Below are 22500 nucleotides of genomic sequence, written 5' to 3'. Positions count from 1 at the left end.
TTCTCATTTGAGCTATGATGACCTCTTGTACTGATGTTCTTTCAAAGCACATTCATGACAGGACATTAGCAAAGTCGACAATTTCACAGCAGTTACAGTAATATATATTACTCTACAGATTTAAATGACTGAAGACTTACCGCCTAGCCTATAAATATTCTGCACCTGACCCAAGCCTCCGAGGAAGTTTCAAGATGACAGCGATTACAACTGGGGAGAGAAATCATCTGAAACAATGCCAACAAAGCTTCTGTAAATGAGGCCGTGTGGTTGTGGACGCGACCAAAAGTTCCGTTAGGTGGCGCTGTTGCAGTGCGCTGCGCGTCCCGAAGTGCAGCGTGTGGAGGATATAGAGCGCAATACTCCATCTGTGCTGAAATATGCAAATGTCACGGCTTGGTGGTGTGTGAGAATGAGAGAGTGTGTGGGTGAGGGAGTTGCTGGTAGTATGCTCTCGCTCGCCGTGGATTTGCTGTAGCGGGTGCGCTCTGCCCCTTTCCGTGGGGACGATGTACGGCGATGGAGAGGGCACCATGTGGGACCGCGTCGGACGACCCCGACGGGACTGCATGTGTTACCTGGGACCTCCGACTACTTTGATGCCCCTGTAAGAATTTTTCTGAAATGTTTTTAATTTTATTTCCAAGTTAACAATGAACCGTGGGATTCAACTTGAAGTTTTAATTCTAAATTGTCTTGTAAAAGGTTTTTTGAAAGGTGTTTTAATGGAAGTGCCTTCCTAGTTCTGAGTGTAAGAACAACTCTAAAAATGTTAAATAGATTTCACTGTGTAATTAGCCTATTTGCCGAGAGTACGCTAATTGACAGCTGTCGTTAGAACAATTTTGCCTCACAGGTAACTTGTTTAAAAATCATGAATTAATCTAGTTAGCTCATTAACTATTACGCACGATTTTTTTTCGCGTCTGGTGTGGCTTTCGAGGTGTCTTCGAGAGTAGGGGGTGAATTTGTTTCAAGAAAGTGGGCGACTGTGTTGCAAACAACACTATATTAAGGACAATACCAAACGAATCCGTGTTGATCTGAACGGACTAGTTGATTGGCACCATTGTAATACAGGTGGTCGATCAGGCAGAGTCCTTGAAAGCCAGCGGTTGCAGTGCATCACGAACAATACGTTGGAAGAGCTTTTGTTTTACACATTTTTTACACGTTTGCGTTACACATCATACGTTTAACATAAACACCATATTTTACATGGTTAATATGATATATTTACAAAAAGAAAACTGTGAATTGTGACTGCCTTATTTTAGCTGTGGGTGGCAGCCTAACAATAAATGGTGGATAGCCCTTCCTGGCAAATGCGATTGGCTCTTCCCCAGTGATACTCGTTAGCCAGGGGAAATGGGTTATGGTTGCATGGGCCAAAGCGCGGGATGGTGGGTATGGCCAAGTGTATTGGGCATGTTGGAAGGCACTGTCAATTGAGCCGTGCGTTCCTCTTCTCTGTGCAATCCATTCACCCATTTAATAGTTAGTACATGACTTTACTTTTCACTTGGCTAATGGGGACCACTGCGACTGTACGTACAGTAAACCAGTGCTGTTGTCACTTTCGCTTAGCGTCTCTTCCTGCGTGCCTCTGAAGCGCAGGGTGTAAGTGAAGGATGATTATTTCACTCTGGGGCTGTAGACTATGTGTTGAGCTAGAGGGAGAGGGGGAGAGAGAGACAAACAGACCCTGGACATTGGCATTAGAAGTGAATAAACCGTTGGGCACTTCAGAATATGCGCCTTTTGGACCCGAGGACCCCAGTACCCAGCTGACCTGCGTTGATGTAACGAGAAGCTCTTAACGGAGTGCCACACGGTGATCACCTGGTGCCCTCCGACCATAACACAAACGTCCGTTGTGTTTAATTTTTCAGCGGGATGCGGAAATCGTCCGACGTGAGTCCCAGACGTCTGTCCGACATCAGCCCCCAGCTCAGACAACTAAAATACCTGGTGGTGGATGAGGCGATAAAAGAGGACATGAAATCGTCCCGCTCTGTGGAGGACATCAACAGCCAGTCCATAGAGGAGCGGATCCTAAGAATCACCGGCTATTATGGGTACCAGCCGTGGAATGCAGTTTACAACAGTGAGTGGGGCTGTCTTAGTCCGCTTAAGTCATTTTGTATAAACACATTAAATCTAATTGGAACGTTTTACATCACACAATGTAGCAAATGTTAACTGCCGGGTGAGAACATGCTGTGCTGTTCAGATGACTGGGGACGGCTTTTAGGTTGCTGACTGTTTGTTTTGGGTGCTCATTATCAGGGTGTTGTTGTTGGTTAAGAGCTTAGATCTGCCCACACAAATTGTCTCTTCAAAACGGATATGTGATGACAATTCGCTGCTCTTTTCGGTTTTCAGTTAATGTATTCAAATGAGATATGTCAGAAAGATGTGTAAAATGATAAAGGGAGAGAAAGAGGATGCATTGGGAATACTTCACTGTGACAGTTGTTGCCTCCCATTCAAAAACAATTCAACTTCGTGCTTTGATGACACTGGACTGACTAAACAGCAACGTTTCATCCAAAGCATCTGTATGAAAATGTTGATTTGGTGGGTTTGTGATGGCTCCGACTCCTATGGCACTCCTCTGAAACTTCACTGGGGATCTTAAGTTTTGTTTTTGCATTTCTTTGAGCGTCCTTCTCCCTTGGATAATGGAGCTACCGTGTGGAGTGTGCATTGTGTGCTCTGCTGCACAATTGTAGTAATGGCTGGGGGTATTCCTTTGTGAAACTGTGGCTTAAAGTTGAGGCCAGAATTGTAATGGATCTGAATGCAGAAATGTAAACTGGTTTTGCTGAAGGAGGATAGTAAGCCAAGTAAGACAGTAAGACTAATCCTTTCAAGCCAATTGTGTAGAGCTGCGGTACTTCAGCAATGTAGGCCAGAAACACAGGAGAAGAAAGAGAAACTCAATATGTTGATCTTCATTTCCTGCTGTAATCTTTCTGATGGAATATGTTTCAAATGATTTAGCAGCCGCGCTACGGTGCTTTCTACTACTGCTGCATGGAGCCATGTGGGGAGGCACATTTGCATGCGATTGCCCCAGCCTTTTTCTTTCTTAATTTTCTTTGTGCAATCATGGAGAAGCTTCACCATGGTGTGCATTAAGAGTGCAAGCAGGCATGAAATGAGGCTCCTGGCTCAGGCTACAGCGAGCGAGGCAGGCGCGCAGCACTTTATAGGAGACTAGGAGCTCCAGTCGTCAGCAGGGAGAGGAAGAACTCCAAGATCCATAGGCTCATGGGCAGAGCAACTGAGAGAGAGAGAGAGTGTGTGTTAGAGAGAGAGATAGAGAGAGAGAGAGTGAGAGAGACTCGGTCTAGTTGGCCATGAGAAAGAAGGTTCAGTTCAGTTCAAGTTTGATTTAATCACATAAAGGAACCAAGGTGTCTTAATAGGGTAGTAACCCACTGGTGAGCTGCATTGGGAAAATGGTGTTCATTTGCACTTCAGCAATAGTACCTCACAGTTTGTGTACAACTTAGTTTGGTACTGTATGTGTGGAGTCATATGAATTTATAAAGGTTCTTCTCAATACAGGGATATCTGGCAGGGCTAAGCAAAAGGCCCCATAACTGAAAGAACATAAAGATAAATTGGTGAGAGACAGAATAATAGAGCGAGGGAGAAAGAGAGAGAAAGCCTTTTTTTCTATATCCTCCAGGGTCCCGGGTGTTCAGGTCCTTACACAACACACAGCTTGTTCAGGCTCTCCCTGTTAGCTCACTAACTGTCAGCTCTTTTTGGATGGGCTGGAGAACATCAAAACATTTCTCTTTCCAGTCGAGCGCCGTCAGCCAAAATCTCTCACCCTTTCATAAGTGGTTGCTACGCCACTCCAAAATAGCAGAACGTCCACATATACACAGCAGGCCTTTGTGTAAACATAGCAGCGCTCTTTGAAGCTCCTTGTATATGTGTGTATGTTTCTGTATGTGAGTGTGTGTGTGCGCGTGCCTGTGTGTGTGTGTGTGTGTGTGTGTGTGTGTGTGTGTGTGTGTGTGTGTGTGTGTTTGTGTGTGTGTGTGTGTGTGTGTGTGTGTGTGTGTGTGTGTGTGTGTGCGTGTGTCTGCATCTGAAAGTCTGAGAACCATTGCCCTTCAGGCAACTTGTCCCCTTTTCCTGGCCAATCCTGCGTGTGGGAAGACAACCCAGACAGTCAGACCCAGGTGAAGAGCCTTACAGTGTCTAAAGAGCTGCCACTTCACTTGGCCGCTATTAACTTGTCAACTTTGGGTGATGGGAATGTGAGTGAACAGAGAGGAGGTGCCTGGTATTCCTGATGTGTTGGAACAGCATGTCTAACTAGACGTCGGCTAACTTACTGTATTCATTTCACTGGGTGAAAGTGAAACATCCCCATCTCCTCCCCCTCACAAGAAGGACTTGAGACAACACAGAACGAACATGGTCACTCTGAGCTCCTTAAAGCTAAATTGTAAATGTTTCTACCAGACGTCACTGGCAGGTTAAGTGTTGAAATGATAAGACTGAGATTGATAATTTACATCCCCTGTCGTTGTGTGATGCAAACAGCCCTCGGATGTTATGTGAAATATCAAAGCCAGAGTAGCTAGTTTAGCAAAGCAGTCAACATAGCAGACAAAAAGCAGGCCTGTGGATAAGTAATGTTGCTTTGGGAATATTTATGCTATATGTTCAATAATTCAGTGGTGCTTTTGAATTATGACTTACTTAAGTAGTGGTCCTTCGTACGGAGTCAAAGCTTACAGCCACAAACATTCTGACCTTAGATTGATGATAGAGAAGTACCCTGGCATGAATGTGCACTTATCACATTTACCCTGTAGACTTGTTACCCTTGTCAAGTTAACCTGGCTGTTAAAATGTATACGTTAGAAGGATTTGCTATAGTTAATGTGAGAATGTCATGCAAATTGAAGTTTGTTCTCTGAAATTAGATTCTGTAAGTAAAGCCAAATTCATGTGGATCATAAACCAGCATCCAGGCTGCCAATTATGTCAGGTAGAAAAGCCTAATTAGATACTGTATAGAGCCACCCACTAGAGCGTGAGAATTTCACATCTGTCGATTCTGCCCCCCTGTGTGGCTGAACATCAAAGCTATCCCCCAAGTACATTAGACAGGATGTCATTTGGATCAATACAACAAAGACTGACCACATACTGCCTTGAAGCCCCCTGCAGTACAAAATGGGCACTGTGACATATGTTTGTGACGCACAGCATACACTCATCTGAACTTCCTGAACAATGGCACAGTGACGGAGATGGAGTGGGCTCTGATTTAGGGACTTAGGGAGTCTGAGCGAATGAGTTTAGAGCTCGTCAGCTATAATGTATTCAATATCTGGCTAAACGAGAGCGTCTGCTCATCTGTGAGACATTCATCTGCGTGCACATTTGCCCACCCACCATAGAACACACTCAAAGATTAACGAGGCAAAACCCCATGCAAATGTATATTTTTCATAGATGGATAATGGCTGGAGCAGGAAACTGCATAAACAAGTGCCATTCACTTGAATGAATATTGACTTTGTACAGGCTCTGTGAATCTGATATGATCTGAGGGGATCATTATTGATTAATTGCAAATACAGTGTAATCCAGGGACACTGATTATCAAATGCTATATAAAATCAAAAATACATCAAATCTACTGTGCAAATCACAGACACAACGACCCAGAGATACAGCCAAAAAATATCCTGACAATATGAAATTTCCAAGCAGACAAAGAAAGAGCAACTATTATTTCATTTTCTTCGACCCAGTCATTTTTTTCTTCATCCTCTGTTACAGCCGATAGTTGTAGGCACCATTGAGAGGTCCTTTCGATCGATGGGGATCCCATCTTGAGCCATCCTCAGCTGCACTAACTCATTGAAGACCAGTCATGAAGACCACAGCAGGTTACTCATCCGCATTACCCTCTGCTTTCCCCCCTGCAAAGCTCCAAGAAATAAATAGGCATTTAATATGAAACACTCTCGTCAGTTGCACACACACACCTCTCATGCCCCCACCCCAACACACACACACACACACACACACACACACACACACAAGCACACACACACTTCATCCACCAACCCTGCTAACACCACTGGCTTCCTGTTATTCAAGGTGCACTTAATCAATTATTGAGCCTGACTCAGAGATCACCTCACATCTGCACTCGATCGTACCCCTCAACGGAGTCGACAGAGCCAGCCTGCAGTCATCTGCTCTCGATCGTACCCCTCAACGGAGTCGACAGAGCCAGCCTGCAGTCATCTGCACTCGATCATACCCCTCAACGGAGTCGACAGAGTCAGCCTGCAGTTTTTCCCCTCCATTTAATGAGCTCCCGTCTCTGAGTTCCTCTGAGTTTCTCCCTTTTTCATTTTTCTGTACATGACATGGCAGGGAGGTGAGTCTGCAGCAGTCACCCAACACCAGTCAGGGAACACCAATCACACGACAGCCCAGAGGGATACAGTCAAACATATGAAAGCTCTTCTGCATCATTTTCAATAATGTGTAGCTGATGGAACACATATGTGCCAGGAACACCCCTATATAAATGATTAACTGTGCCACAGTAATCAAGTCATAATTGGCACCAGTGGACAGACAAAGGCGTTTGTCTTTCACCACTGAACATTAAAATACATGAATGATTATATAGTGAAAGGTTGAAACACATTTGTACATAAAACTGTTCATACAGTATGTACACACCTTAAAGCACACACACTCAAACACACACATACACACACACATACACAAAGAGCTCTGTCATGTTTATGCACTCACAAAAACATTCACAGGTTTATCAAAGAGAAGCCGCTGTTGTTGTCGTTGCTTCTTGTCTTTGTGCTCACCCTCCCTTGTAATGGAAATAACTTCAATTCAACCTTCGCCGCACTCTGTTCCTTGAGTCTCTCTTCTCGGTCCCACTATCCTGTTCTCCCCTCCTCTTCCATCTCGCTCCTCTCCCGTTAATTACAAGTTCCGGAACAATGAACTGGCTCTCGGTGTAATTAACCCGAGATGCCCGTTGCAAGCCGTGCGCTGCTCCATTTTTGGATGGACAGGTAGCCCTCAAAGCCCACGGCCTGGCTACAGCTCTCCACTGATGAAAGATCATTAAGTTATCTGGACGAATCCCAAAGGAACAACAAAAAATTATGGTGTAGTACAGTGTAGCCACCAGCTAGATGTAGTGGTGTATTCAACGTCATGGTTGCCAGATTAAGAAAGGCATTATATTTTATGAATGTATTTGAATGTTGTTCATTAACACATTAAAATCAACTGGTGAGAAGGAATGAAATCATGAGAAAATAGCTTTTGGCCCTTCTTTCATTCCTTTCCCTTCCTCCCTCTCACACCCACACGCTACACACACAACCTGTCATCACTCTGCAGATGCTGCTTGTGTGCAAACAAACATGCAAATGTGTGTGTGCACACAAACATACAAAAACAAACACACACACACACACAAACACACAAACAGACACACACACACACACACACACACACACAAACAGACACACACACACTCGCACACAGACACACACACACACACACACACATACACAAACAGACACACACACACTCGCAAACAGACACACACAGACACACACACACACACAGCCAGCTGAGGTGCAGATGAATTTGACAGCTCCACTCTATGAGCCCGCGAGAGAAGGAGAGTAGAACTCTGTTAGAAGCAAATCCTCCCAATAAGGTCACAATAAATAAATGGTAATGTCACAAATTTTTACATTTTACTTAAAATGATTCACTCTCAGGAAAATTAACAGCCGAGAGTGTACTCAGCTGGAGTCATAAAAGCACTAAGAATGTTAATAATTGGGAGCAAATGTGGACTGTTTAGTAGATGTTAATCAGAAATGTATGTAAGTGGAGGGGACAGATTGACAGCTTTTTCAAAGTGCAGTGTTAACTTATCGTCTCCTTTTCTCTGTGAAACTCCTGGAAACAATCTCCACGACGGTTGCGGCCAGGCTCCCGAAAAAAGAAATCTGAATAATTAATTTCTGTGGCACAGTACACAGCTGATGCAGTGTGCTCTTCCTCCTGCTCCTCCCCCTCCGCTTGTTTATTTTTAAATATCTCTTGTTTTTGTGACATCAGTCTTAAAAAAAAAGAGAACATTTAGTCTCCGCTGGTTCAGCAGCCAAATTAGCTTTTTTAATAAAAAAATGCTCAAAGTGTGGTGAGAGGGGGCAGATATAACAAACACAACAGCATTGCGTGTCTGGAGGAAGGGATGTTATTGTCAGAAGTGCAAAGGAGGCCAGTACACAACGTGGTGCTTTAGCCATGCAGACATTTTGGTTAATGAGTTTAAAACATACCGTTCCAAAATCAAAGAGCAGTTAATTACTTCAATTTAAGTTAATACGTTAATGAGGAAGTTATTGGCTTTTATTGACAGTGGAAATGGGATTATACAATTTACAGTGGGTGACTACCAGATTTGTATTTAAAGCAGCAATTAAGCAGTTCTGTTCCAAAACTAGCACACTAACTACCTAAAAGGCATGCATAAACCTTGCAAACACCACCAGCAGCCCAGTTGACACAGCATGCCAACTGGTGTCTTTTGGCAGTATAGCTGGCAATATCATGCTGTGAAGGCTTTTCCTTCATTTCTGCAAGGTGTTCCAGCCAGGAAACATAGTGCATATCCTGGGTGGCTAGTGGGAAAGACACAGGTGTTTATCTGTCCTTCACGTGACCATGTGCTTTCAAAATTGATTTGAGGATCATACCAAAACTAGTTGCCTATAAAATCATACCTCAAATAGTGTCAAATTGTTGCATAGTGTTACTTTAAATGTTGGACAATATCTTGTAAGTTTCTTACATTACATTACATCACAGCTACAGTGCATACCCAAGGATTAGGCGTTCTCATTCTCCCAATTGCTCTGCATGAAAGGTCAATGTGCAACCCCTGGGCGTATTAAGGATCTAAGTTGGAGCTCAGAGAACCACATAGGACATGTTGGTTGATGGGCAAAGGATATGTAAGTCCAGTCTGATGTAGATTTGGTCAGATTGGCCTGAGATTGCTGGGCATAGTCACTGTGTGATGAGCAGTTATACCACAAACACAGAGACAGAGACAGAGAGTTGAATTCAGCACATTTATTGCAGGAAGACTAGAGTAGAGTCTAGGTTGAGATCTAGAAAGTAAGTATTTCATGTGAGCCTCACCCAGTGTCCAGCAACAGCAATCCTGTGAGTATCACTAGCTGCTCTCAGGGATGAGGAGCTCACCTCAGGGGGAAAGGGATGAGACTCACAGTGGCGACAGAAGGGCTCTGGTGAGGGCATTGGCACACATTTCAGAAACAGATGCAGCCCTGTGGTGGGGAAATAGAGTGAATGAAAAAAGAAAAGTGGGTGAAATGCATAAATGCATGATATAACCTCATGTCATGTCACTTGAATGTACTTTTCAGATGTAGGTTTGATGCATACCAAAGGACTCAACATAGCTGTTCTTGGGGTAAAGAGTCTAGGGCCAGTCCAGTAGGCCACTGGTTATATTAGCGATGCAATTAAATGTTGGTCCAGTGACAAGAAGGCCCCAATATGCAATGTCTGCTAATCCAGCTAGCAAAAAAGAAGTGCAGCATTTCTATTCCTGTTTCTCTCTCTCTATTCAACGTAGCCCTTCACTTGTATTGTCATCTTTCAATGACATCCTGAAGGCCCAGTTCCTGGTTCCTCATTTTAGTGAAAAAAACTATTGAAGTAATAGATTCCCTGTCACTGCAATGTCATGCTCCCCTGGCTGCTTAATGAGACTGTCTGGGGATACGTGACCACATTAAGATATGCTTTTGAGCTCATTTTAAACTGTAAGAAACCTGCATTTTCCATCTTTAATTAAAGAGCTACATGGCAGAAATCCACAAAATATTATCTAACTACCAATTTGATGAGCGACTTATTTATAATTTAGCCACTGATTTATTATTTATAGACTATGCCAGAGGTCCATGGTTTTAGGATAACATTAAAACACACAGAGGAATCTGTCAGCTCAGTCTGTAGAAACATGTATGCAGTGGCTGAATCTGTCAGCAGAACTCAGCCTTATTACTCTCTAATGCTACATTACACTACACTACACACACACTACACTATACTACACACACACCACGCTACATTACGCTACACTACACTACACCACACTACACTACACTACATTACGCTACACTACACAACACAACTCTGAATTCTCTTGTTTTTGTTGCTCCTTTTCTCTAAAATGTCCTCCACTCCTAACGCCATAAAAATATTCAGTCACCACACTGAGTATAGTTTTGCATTTGATGTGTGTCTGCATTAAGCTAATTACAAAAGGTATTATATAATATATAATATAATCTTACACTGATAATGGTGATGTTGATGGGTTAAGAGGACAAGGTCCTTTAAATACAGTTGTTCTATTTCTAACATGATGACTGCTGTTATCCACACTGAAAAAAAAATCAAGCAGGTATTTTCATATAAATACGTGGGTGTATTAATAGATCATCTGTTATCCTGGACAGATCACATTGAATGTGTCTGCAAAAAGACAAAGCAAAGAATTTGTTTTCTTTACTTTTGGGAAGAGTAGACAGATTCTTTTGTTTTTTACGTCTTTGATTACGAGTGCTCCACAGTACTGTAAAACTACATACAAGTGTTTGTCCACTTCTTTAATGTACAAAAAATCGATGATTTTCTGCTCAAACATTGTTTGTCAACCCCTTAAGAACCTCTATGAATCAGAGTTACAACAAACACTGTCTCTGACCCCAACCATGTCCTAAATAGTGAATACGAATTGTTACCCTCAAACCGGAGATACAGGGCTCCATGATTTTATAGCCTGAAGGTTAGTTCTCTTTTGTGCACCTGTCAGTCCTTAAACTAAATATGGAGCTCAATCCAAGACCAAATATAAGTTGACGAGACTTGACTGCTGTCCTGTGATTGTGATTGCAATGTTAGGTTTAATGTATGTGTGTTTGTATTTAGTCCTAATTTTATATTCTATGTGATGCTACAAGCACAGCTGCTGTGATACAAGAGAAATGACATGCAAAGAGAAAAGGTAAAAGTCACCGAAGTGCCATTGACAAATGTAAATGATGCTTCTATGGGCAGAAAATATTGATAAGTAGGTTGAAGGTTCCGAGGGGACATCAAGCTCTCACCGTTCTGCCAAAGAAAAATAGCTGTAGCAGTAGCTGTAGCGAGAGAAATAGAAAAATCATATTCACCCTTGAATTGATTGGGGCACGCAGTTCAGCTGCATCAGGCCATCTGGCCTAGTTTTCCCCCTCAGCGTAGCAGTCGAGTCAGGTCTGACAGGCTGCCCATGCCTGTCTACCCGCTTTTCACTTTGCACTCTTCTCTTTAATCATGACAAGCCGTCTGTCCCCGAAGTCCAGTTCTGAGTCTCCATTATTTTTTATTATTGCTACAACAGTCTGTACGAGCTGAGCACAGGCGAGTGAGACGTCCCCCTAAAGGGCCGTGCTTTGTCCTCAGATTGAGGCCACTGTATACCCTCTGACTATGCACACAGACGTTTGTTCAGAGAAACACACATAAGAATACTGACACACATACAGACAAGTAAGATACATGAGAGAGAGAGATAGATAGAGAGAGAGAGAGAGAGAGAGAGAGAGAGAGACAGACAGAAGGACAGACAGAGAGAGAGAGCATACTGGTACACACACTCATGCACCCAGGGACACACACTCCCTCAGTCTATATTATCTCTCACACTCTGACTATACACACAGACGGATGGTTCGAGAGACATACATAGCAATACTGACACACATACAGACGAGTGAGATACATAGACAAAACTGTGTACATATACACACACTCACTCACACACACACACTCACTCAGAGAGAGAGAGGGAGAGAGAGAAATAGCATAGTGGTACACACGCTCATGCATAAACACATGTACATGCACGCAAGGACACACACTCCCCCAGTCTATATTATGTCGTTCCTCTAGCTGTGCGCAGGCTGCCCAGAAGAAAGAAGCCGTCCCTGTTCTGCCTTTTTTTCTTCTGCCTGGGAAACAAACCATCTTTTTGAAGTCTAAAAAAAAGCTCTAAGTCCCCGAGATTAATTTGGAGCTGACACCACTGTCCGATGAGAGGGGAATTAATTTAGAAAAAAGGGTAAAAAAAAAAAACAAAAAAAAAAAAACAAAGACATTACACACACACACACACACACACACAGCTAAGAGAAAGAGATGGCTGTCCTGCTACTCTTCAAATCTTGGCTTGAAGCCGGGCTGTGGGGAGGAAAGAGAGTGAGAGATGAGGCTGTGCTGAGGGAATGTAGGAGAGTCAGCCACTGTCATCTGTGGAGTGTGTGTGTGTGTGTGTGTGTGTGTGTGTGTGGGTCTCCGTGTGTGTCTGTGTGTGTGTGTGTGTGTGTGTGTCTGTGTCTGTCTCTGTGTGTGTCTGTGTGTCTGTGGGGGTCTCTGTTTGTGTCTGTGTGTGTGTCTGTCTGTGTGTGTGTGTGTGTGTGTGTGTGTGTGTTAGGCTTTGCAGAGCTGCCACCAGACCAGCTCATGCTGAAACAAACAAGCCCTGTGGAAGATGAAGGACAGAGAGAATGTAAGAGAGACTGTACAGTATATGAGGCTTTTGTGTGTGTGTGTGTGTGTGTGTGTCTGTGTGTGTCTGTGTGTGTGTGTCTGTGTGTGTGTGTGTGTGTGTGTGTGTGTGTGTGTGTCTGGTGTCTGTTTACTCATCTGTGTGTGTGTGTCTGTGTATGTTTGGTGGTAGTGTGTTGTAAGCTTGGTTGTGTGTGTTTGTACACAGAGAGAATAGAGAGAAGCATGATGATTTGAGATAATTTTCCTCTGTGTATTAGTATGGCAAGATAATGTGTGCGTCTGTAGTAGCCCACTGACAAAAGACTTTATGTGTTAGAGTGTGCAAAAGACAAATAGAGAGAGAGAGAGAGAGCGTGCGTGTGTATGTGTGTGTTTGTGTGTGTGCCATGGGTGTGTGTGTGGTGTGGGTATGTGTGTGTGTGTGTGTGTGTGTGTGTGTGTGTGTGTGTGTGTGTGTGTGTGTGTGTGTGTGTGTGTGTGTGTGTGTGTGTGTGTGTGCCGTGGGCGTGCCAGCAGGGGGTGCATGAGAGCACCAGAGCTCTGAGCTCAGCCTGGGAAGCGTTCTGCTTCGCTTGAGTCACCACAGCAAGCTGAGCAGCTCCCTCTCTGCCCTTTAAGGTAAAGCCTGTGTGTGCGCGGCGTCTCATGGAGAGTACAGTGAGCAAAGGGTAAAAGTATTTATATGAACCCAAAGAACTCCATTACAATAAACAGTATCGAATAATGATCCCCTGCCAAAGGCTTTGCTTGGGTGTTTGTGAAAGTTGTGATTGTGAGAAGATATGCAAGAGAGATATGATGGGGGCCTCTTATGGAAATGTGGTTGTGTGACATGTTTCATCTCAACAGTATCCACCATCTGTCCAAGGCTTTGTTATGATTAAGATCTCAAACACACACGTCGGCCTGCATATATTAATCACCACTATATATACACATGGGCACATGCACGTGCACACTGTCTCTCTATCACACAGACACATGGACACACACACACACACACACACACACACACACACACACACACACACACACACACACGCCTCAGTGGGTGTTTTGGCAGCCCCACAGAGATGAAGGAGAGAGAGGGTTTGATGGGTAGATAGGGAGAGAAAGAGAGAGAGAGGGAAGAGGAGAGATGGTCTGAGTAGATAAAGAGTAGAGAAAGAGAACAAGAGCTGCCAGGGAAAGGTCAGCCACTGGCATCACAGCAGAGCTCATGGAGTTAGATCCACGCTCCAGACATGAGGGAGGGGGGGGGGGGGAGAGAGAGAGAGGGGGGGATAGAGAAAGAGAAAGGGGGTTAGAGAGAGAAAGTGAGTAATGGAGAAGACGGACCTACCAAAATCCTCTCTTTTGGAAAATAGAGAGCTGGTATCTTTCATGGGATATAGTTGATCTACTCACACAGATGATCTCAGTTGATATTCATTCATTCATTTGTTTACTAACACAGAAATCAGACCTGACACCCCAACATGATACAACACAACAGATACCTTTGAGAAAGTACTTGCAGTATGTGCATAATGTGTATCATTTTGTAAACAAACAGGTGAGAAGACACTGGGAACGATGTTAACGTGTACCAAATCAAACCACCATGAAGTGTCATGACTTGATAACTTTAAATCGGGGCCTGCTTCATTGCTTCAAGCAACCTCTCTGAAAAAAAGAACTGGAGGCCTTCACTGGAGATTTGAATCCCTTTCAATGAATGAGAACAAGAAAGTCTTTACACTGTCCTTATATGAGTCCTTCAATAGCCAAGCCAGAATGTTAGAATAAGAATTAGAATGTTTAGAAATGTTTTATTTCACATTTGATGTCACATTCATCTCTCAGTTTTATATCACCATTTTCACTTGGAAGTCTGTAATGTCATAGACATGACCAGTGGATTTCCATTACTGTACTTCAGTTATCACAGTGCTGCAAGGTAAAAAATTGAACTGGAAGAATGTATGTATTTATGCATTGCCAGCAGAGACAGGGGCCTGCATGGAAGAAGTTTCACCAGAGAGCCTGCTTTAATCACCTACCCTGACAAGCACTCACTGTGAATACTAAAAGCACAAACTCAGCAGTCGCACAGTTCCCCGCGCTGCCCAGCCACACCATGGGATGTGCAGTGTGGAGATGATTCTTAACTCACGTGCACCTCAGCTCCATCGCTGTGGCAGAGCATGTCATAATTGTCACACATTATTCTCGTTTCCCTCGTGCTAGCCTCTCTCCGTTTCTCTCTCTCTCTCCTCTCTCACCCTTTCTAATGCTCTTGTGGGACAATCGGTGATGATTATGGTGTTTAGAGCGCTTGATTGCATGAAGAACTTAAACGGCGTGAGGAGAAACCATTCAACTGGCTCCGTGCACAGAGGAGGGTTTCTTGAATATTTCGTTTCCCGTCTCTTCAGATAGCTAGGAATCATTCGCCAAAGCAAGATAATATGGCAGAGAGGTAATGAGAGATGGCAGATATGAATTCACATATCAATCTCCCAATACGCGGAAGGGGGGAAAGGCGTTGCGGCGCGCTATTTCGGAACAAAAACAAATTACATCGACTTTCATCTACCATATCCTCATCCCCGAGAGATGCAGAGAGTGTCACCTCATCTGCTTAGATGTAAGTCCGTTCAAAGAGAATTCCTGATTGTGCCTGACTGCCTCATCGATGGCTGTCTCCTGCTGCACCGCCCGGCTGCCCCGGACTAGGCCTGTGTCTGCCCCGGACTCGGCTGATTTATGGGCTATTGGGTGAGAATTAGCCTGGTAATGCCCCCCATCAGGGATAAGTGCGGATGCTGCAGAAAACCCCCTCAAAGGCCATCTGCAGGACAGGGTTCATTGGATATAGAATGAAACTGCATGCAGATAGCCACAGTCATTCTGCGGTATATGAGACAGCCCCTCATTACCCTGTAAGCAAAATCCCCTCGACGTCCTGTAATGGTCTCTGAACGTTCTAAAAACGTAAATGTGTATGGTTCCCTTGACAACTTTCAAACTTGATTGCGAGGCTTGGGAATTGAACCGGCAACCTTCCTATTACTAAACCACTTCTCTACCTACCGTACTACCACTCCGAGGGTTTTAGGAAAAGCATATTGTAGCGATCTCAGTCACTACGCATTGAGGGTTTTCCCTAATGATTCCTTTTTTAATTAACATCCATGGCACGTCACGGACGTGCGGGCAGAGAGGCAGAATAACTAGCCAAAGTAATAATGATGAAATAAAATAAATTTTAATGCTTCTCTACTGATATGTGCTATAAATGTAATTTCTGCATGATTCCAATACAATATACAGAGCATACATAGGAAGGTCTGTGTATAATATCAAGTCTCATTTTTTGCGCAAATTCAAGCACCCCGAATACTATGATGTATCCAAGCCACACCCTTGGAAGTTCATATTCTTCAAGTAATGATATTAAAGCCTAGAAAGTTTGAATGAGCTAGTTTAAATACTTTTCTAGTTACAGTCAGCTATAGCAATCTAAAATGGCACATGGCATAGTTGCTAAAACATCTTTTTGTGACAAAACTATTGGGAGTAAAGAGCATATATTGGGACTATTCCTATTAAGATGTGTAAAAACAACCTTGAATTTTTTCGGCCAAATCTTATATGGTCGGTTGGGGAGATTTTCTTAAATTGGCACGTTTGGCATGGAATGACTATAGTCTCCTCGATTAAACTGTTACAATTACAATTTGAAAAGGTAGAAACCCTCAGGGTGCCTGTGCAACTTTGTATGAAGGAGTTCCTTTTCATAAGTTCATATTCATGAGTGCATATTCATACATATTAACACAAGTTCATCAAAAGCTAGCAGCTGCCAACTGTATGTACCATACCTTCGTTGTGTAAAGAGTGCTGATATGAAAAACAATCAGTCGTCAATGTACAAGCTCCCAATTGAATGGTGATTTTAGATATTTTAGATATTGGGTTTATATATTTTATATATTTGTAAAGCCACAAAGCCACAAACCTCACTGCACATTACTGTGGCACGTACATCATTCGGGCAGCACGGTGGCTCAGTGGTTAGCACTCCTGCTCACAGCAAGAAGGCCCTGAGGGCGTGTGTTCGAATCCTGGTTGTTTCTGGGGTTTGTGTCCCGTTCCTTCCAGTTCCTTTCTGTGTGGAGTTTGCATGTTCTCCCCGTGACTGCGTGGGTGTACTCCGGGTACTCCGGTTTCCCCCACCATCATAAAGACATGCATCGTATGAATGTTGCTGGTGGTCGGAGGGGCCGTAGGCACTGATTGGCTGCCGCGCTTCCTTCAGTCTGTGTATAAACAATCGTGTGACAAGGCAGCTGTGACTACTCTCGTAGCTTACCACCACTGGTGGTATGGGTCATTGAAAAGCGCTTTACAAATATAAGTAATAATAATAATAATCACTGCGACTACTTGACACAAAACCGTGAGCACGAGGAGGCTCAACAACAAAATGCGTTTTCTCATCCAGGTGTCGCAGCCCCCCAGCTACTCTGCCAGGCCCCGCAGCGCATAGCATCCCACACATGAGCTGCCGTGGCTGACAGAGAGCAAGGACACAGGCGCAGAGACAACACAATGAACATGAACACATCAACACATACAGGTCATGAATAGGCTGAAGTTTTAATTCCCTTTTTAAAAGAGAGCACTGAGTGCGATGACCTTAACTCCAGAGGTAGGCTATTCCAGAGGGTTGGGGCACAGTAACTAAAGGCACCGTGTGCAGCATTGGTGTTTATTCTTGGGGTCGTGAGAAGACATTTATTGGAGGACCTTAGGCAACGCAATGGATCATATAGGAAATATAGGGTGGGGCAAGGCCGTTTAGTGATTTATAGACAAGAAGGAGTATTTTAAACTCAATTCTTTGTTGTACAGGGAGCCAGTGAAGTGATTTAAGAACAGGGGTGATATGATTGTTTAACATCTGTTTTGTTAAACAAGCATAGAGTGCGTTTCACTAATCTAACCGACTTGAGATAAATGCATGGATGCAAGTTCGATTTAAGGCTCATGTGAACGTCACGCAGAGGACCACAGGTTACGGGGACGTTTTTGAAAGACGTCCTGGGGACGTGTGCTGAGAGACCAAATCAGAACGTTCCCTTAAAGTCCGATTTAAGGCTCATACGAACGTCACGCAGAGGACCACAGGTAAAGGTAACGGGGACGTTTTTGAAGGACGTCCTGGGGACGTGTGCTGAGAGACCAAATCAGAACGTTCCCTAAAAGTCCGTTTTAAGGCTCATACGAGCGTCACGCAGAGGACCACAGTTAAAGGTAACGGGACGTTTTTGAAGGACGTCCTGGGGACGTGTGCTGAGAGACCAAATTAGAACGTTCTCTAAAAGTCCGATTTAAGACTCATGCGAACGTCACAGAAAGACCAAATGTAGACTTGCCACGAACGTCAAAAACGTTCTGGTAACGCCCTCTAGCGAACGTTGTGGCGGGGACCAATTGGGGACAATTGGGGACATTGCGAATGTCCTATTAACGTCCTGGGGACGTCCCCTGTTTGCGGGGTAATCATTCCTTGAGTCAGTTGTCAGCGCCGTGAAGTAACACGCAGAATTGTATGAGAAGTAGTTATAGACAGATATAGAAACAATGTGGTGAAGAAAGCTTTATATACCACGCCCTAAAAAGCACACACACACACACACAAACACACACACACACACACACACTGTAGCAAACATAGTAGTTTGTAAAGACCATTAATCTCTTTGACAGTGATTACTGATTGTTCAGCTGTTCGCTTTGGCCTCTGTCTACTGCAACGTGTTTTCTGTGTGCACTCCATCATGCAGAAACAGTCTGGGTGTTATTTAACCTATTATTATTATTATTTTTTTAAAGATTTATTTTTTTGCCTTTAATGGTTAGTGCAGTTAAGAGTGGGACAGGAAATGAGAGGGAGAAGAGGTAAGGAGTGGACAGGAGAAATTACATCGGCTATGTGGCAATGACTGCTTGCGCCACAGTGCCCCCCAAAACGTATTATTATTAAACGTAACATACTAAAAGAGTATAAGACTAGGCTACCTCAAATGGCAATTTACAGCTGCGAGCAAAAACAGCATTTAAATCAGGATAAAATAAAGTGTGGTCATTTGGGATTAGTGGAATAAGTACAGTGGGAGAAGAATATTCCAATATTATTTATTCAAACCTACATGTATGTGTTCAGGTACTGTAACAGCAAAATGGGCACAGTGCAAACAGTCGGCCAGGGAATACAGTTTGTCAGGAGAGAGCAACAAGAGCCCTCCCCCACCAACGTACATGTCACCCCTAGTCACAGTCACCGCTCCCTCCCACACACACACACACACACAAACACACCCACACACACACACACAAACAAACACACACATCCCCTCCATGCAGAGCAGAGCAGGCGCTGCCCACTGAGCCTCTCCGCCACGCTGGTCAAGGAACCAGGCAATTACGGGAGCCGAGGGATGACAGATCGGAACGGACAACCAATGGAGGAAGCTGCGGGATGCCCAGTGCTGGGCAGTGGGGCACAATCCCTCCACTCCGCTCCTCTCCCTCGGGACAGGAAGAGCCTGATCTCGCTTGTGTTCACACTCGTACTCGTGCTCACACTCGTACTCGTGCTCGTCCCTCTAGGCCTGGTTACTGAAACGCCATATAACAACGATGCTGGTCTCAGGCGCCCACGCCTGTTACTCAACACTTGCCAGTGAGAAGCCTGTTACTCACTGCTTGCAGGAGAAGTCTGACTGTGTCTGAACTAAGTATGAGTGTGTAGTGCAGTTGCCACTAGTGAATGTCCTTGTAGAGATGAAGGGAGTTTCTAGTGGCAGTGCCTAAGTGGGTTTTAGACGTTTGCAGAAACGTTTGGACTGCTGATGCCAGTGCATTTACATTTAGGTAGGTTGAGGTTTGGGGAGGAAGGTCCCGCCGGTCCCCAGCTCCTGGTATGAATGTGAATTGGCCAGTGGCAGGGGTTCAGCACAGCCTCCCACACAGGTCAGAAAAATGTGGGGGGCTGATAATACAAGACCCAGGTTATGTGATGTGTCTGTTGCCTCCCCCCCCCCCCACACACACACAGACATACACACAGACATTCTTACATACACACACAAACTTGCTACACCCTTACTTACATTTATTCATACACACACACACACACACTCAGTTGTTCAGTGGGAACCTCTCTCCTGTCTCCTATCCCTCTCCCGCCTCAGGCCACACAGTTAAGGCTCTGCTTTGCATCATCTGAGAGTGGAGAGAGTCACTGGAGAGACAAACCCTCTCAGAGAAGGAGACAGAGAGAGACAGAGGGCAATGGAAAAGACAGAAGGAGATGGAGGAGGAGAGGGAGACACAGAATGAAAAAAAGACTGAGGAAGATAATATTGAGTGGGAGGAGAAGAGGGAGGGATATAGATGGGAGGAGTGTGAGAGAGATTGCTTTGTGACAAGACGTCCTTTCTAATGATGTTCCCAGAAGTGAAGTGAGACGCTGCAGACAGGCACTGCTCTGCTCTGCTCAGCTCTGCCCCCCAGACAGAAATGGGGGAGACACAGAGATAACAGCTTAGAGGAAATGAGTTATTGGACAGCTCTCACATTGTAAAGATAAAGTGTCTCTCTGTGTCTGTGTTTGTGTGTGTGAGAGAGAATTAAGAGAGGTTGAGGAAAGATGTAGCAGTTCCAATGAATGTGATGGGGACCTGATGGACGATGACAGAGGGATCTGGAGGAGAGAATATATCGTAGGGGCCTGGTATTGTAGATGTCCTATTAGAGCAGTTATCGATCAATCAATTGATCAATCAATCAATCATCACTCAGCTGCGTTTGAAAGGAGAGAAGACAACTATTTTGCTTCTAACCGCTCCGCTGTGATGGCAGAACTTGATGGTCAGGTGATCAGGGTCGGGGTGACATCCCATCATCCTCACTGCAATGAACATGAGCATGTCCTGCTGAAAAAGGTGAGATAGTTCTCCGTTCACACAAATAAGGATCATGATTCGCAATCACATTTGCTTCTCGACCCCGAAGAGTTATTCTTTCCCTGGAAGATTTTACAATAATTTAAAAGAGAGACAGGGAGAGAACATGGGGGAGTGAAGTGTGTATGTGTGTGTGTGTGTGTGTGTGTGTGTATTTACTCATGTGTGTGTTTGTGTTGGTGTGTTTGTATGTTGGTGTGTGTGTGTGTGTGTGTGTGTGTGTACTGATGAGGTATCTCCTCCTACTCCCACCCCATCCCACTGACATCTTTCTTCCTCTGTGGGGTTCTTACCATCTGCTGGATCTGGGCATCAGGAATCAGGTACACGTGTGATTACAGCACAAAGTGGAGTGCAATCTGCCAGTGTCCGAAAAAAACTAAAACAAACAAAAAAACAAAGAGAGCAAGTGCAGCAAGAAATGCTAGTGGTTGAAGATTCATAATTTTTCTCATCATCAGAAATAAACCTTGGGGGTGTATATGTAGGATTTACAGTAGTGTTTTAAACATATACACTGGCTACTAACACCTCTCCTCTTGACTTTAAGTTTAAGTCCCTGCCTTTGAATAATTTACCACCATAAACAAAGAAAACTGAACTCACTGAACTTCAGACATCGGAGCCCAGCAGAAGGCGGCGACGTGATATTTTTTTCCTCTTTCTTTCCTCTGTTGTTTTTTTTGTTGTTGTTCTTTATCGCCTCTGCTATTATTCTTGCCAGCTACTAAGCCACTCCATATTCTTTATCCCCCCCTGTCTTCTCAGCTGGCTAGCACTCTCTCAGTCTCTTTAATAGTGTCCTCGGCATAATCTGACATCTGTGTGACGTAGGAGAATGAGTCACTCGCAAGGATCAATTGGCCCCCATGTGAAGAGTGAATGACAAGCTCTCAAGACCTGAAAAACACAAAAAATTGTTCTACTGACCTTCTCTATGCTACTCTGAATCATAACCACATAGATTGGTTCGGACCTGTGCACTCAGAGGTAATCATTTTATGGAGGTCAGACATAATTTCAACAGGATTATTGTATTTTACAATCTATGTATCTATGAAGCACTAGCAAATGGTTTAGTTATGGCCAGCCCATGTCTATGCCTAACCAGTCTGTGAATATTTACGGTTGATCGGCAAATGGTTGAATATTGATCTGCCCTCTGACTAATTGAAAGGACGTGATTTTGGGCAATCGACTAGCGAGCTGTAGTGATTGTAGATAAAGTGTTGAGCAGACTCATCGACTGAACAGTGGCGCAGAACGAAAGACAGCTGCAGTGGCGATTGATCTGTTGGTCAGAACATTCAAGTTTGTACAGGTGATTGTGGACAGGCAGGCACCAGGCTGGTGGGGAGGAGAGTGTGTGAATCTCCCAGGCTGTGTGATCTGTGTGCAGGGCACAGGTTTGGGGAGGAGGGTCCCACCGTTGGCCAGCTCCCGGTATTGTTGTGAATTGGCTGCCGGTGGCGCGCGGCGGGGTTTGGCACGGCCTCCCACGGAGGCTCCCCAGCACATCAGCAGGACGTGGGGGGCTGATAATGGAAGACCCAGGCTATGTGATGTGTCGGTTGTCGGTTGACAGCAGCCTACCCTACACACACAGACACACACACACACACACAAACATATATTTTTACATACACACACATGCACACAAACACACACACACAAATATATATATTTTTACACACACACACACACACACACACACTCATTTGTGCAGTGGGAACCTCTCTCCTCTCCTCTCTTCTTCTTCTTCCGCCCCTCTTAAAGC

General features: G+C 44.3%; 1 protein-coding gene across 1 annotated transcript in view; it reads left to right on the top strand.

Annotated features, from left to right (window-relative positions):
- Positions 1-509: 509 nt before the first annotated feature.
- slc35f3b (solute carrier family 35 member F3b) overlaps positions 510-22500 on the top strand; it is a gene marked incomplete at both ends in the record, with an annotated part of 57240 nt that continues 35249 nt past the window's right edge. The window contains 2 exons of the mRNA XM_080849358.1: positions 510-607; positions 1893-2107. Of these exons, the coding sequence (XP_080705484.1) occupies positions 510-607; positions 1893-2107 (313 nt within the window). The remainder of the gene's footprint in view (positions 608-1892; positions 2108-22500) is intronic.

This window comes from Sprattus sprattus, assembly GCF_963457725.1.
Source record: "Sprattus sprattus genome assembly, chromosome: 12".
In the NCBI taxonomy this organism is placed as follows: Eukaryota; Metazoa; Chordata; class Actinopteri; order Clupeiformes; family Clupeidae; genus Sprattus; species Sprattus sprattus.
This window is presented reverse-complemented; position numbering and strand designations above follow the sequence as displayed.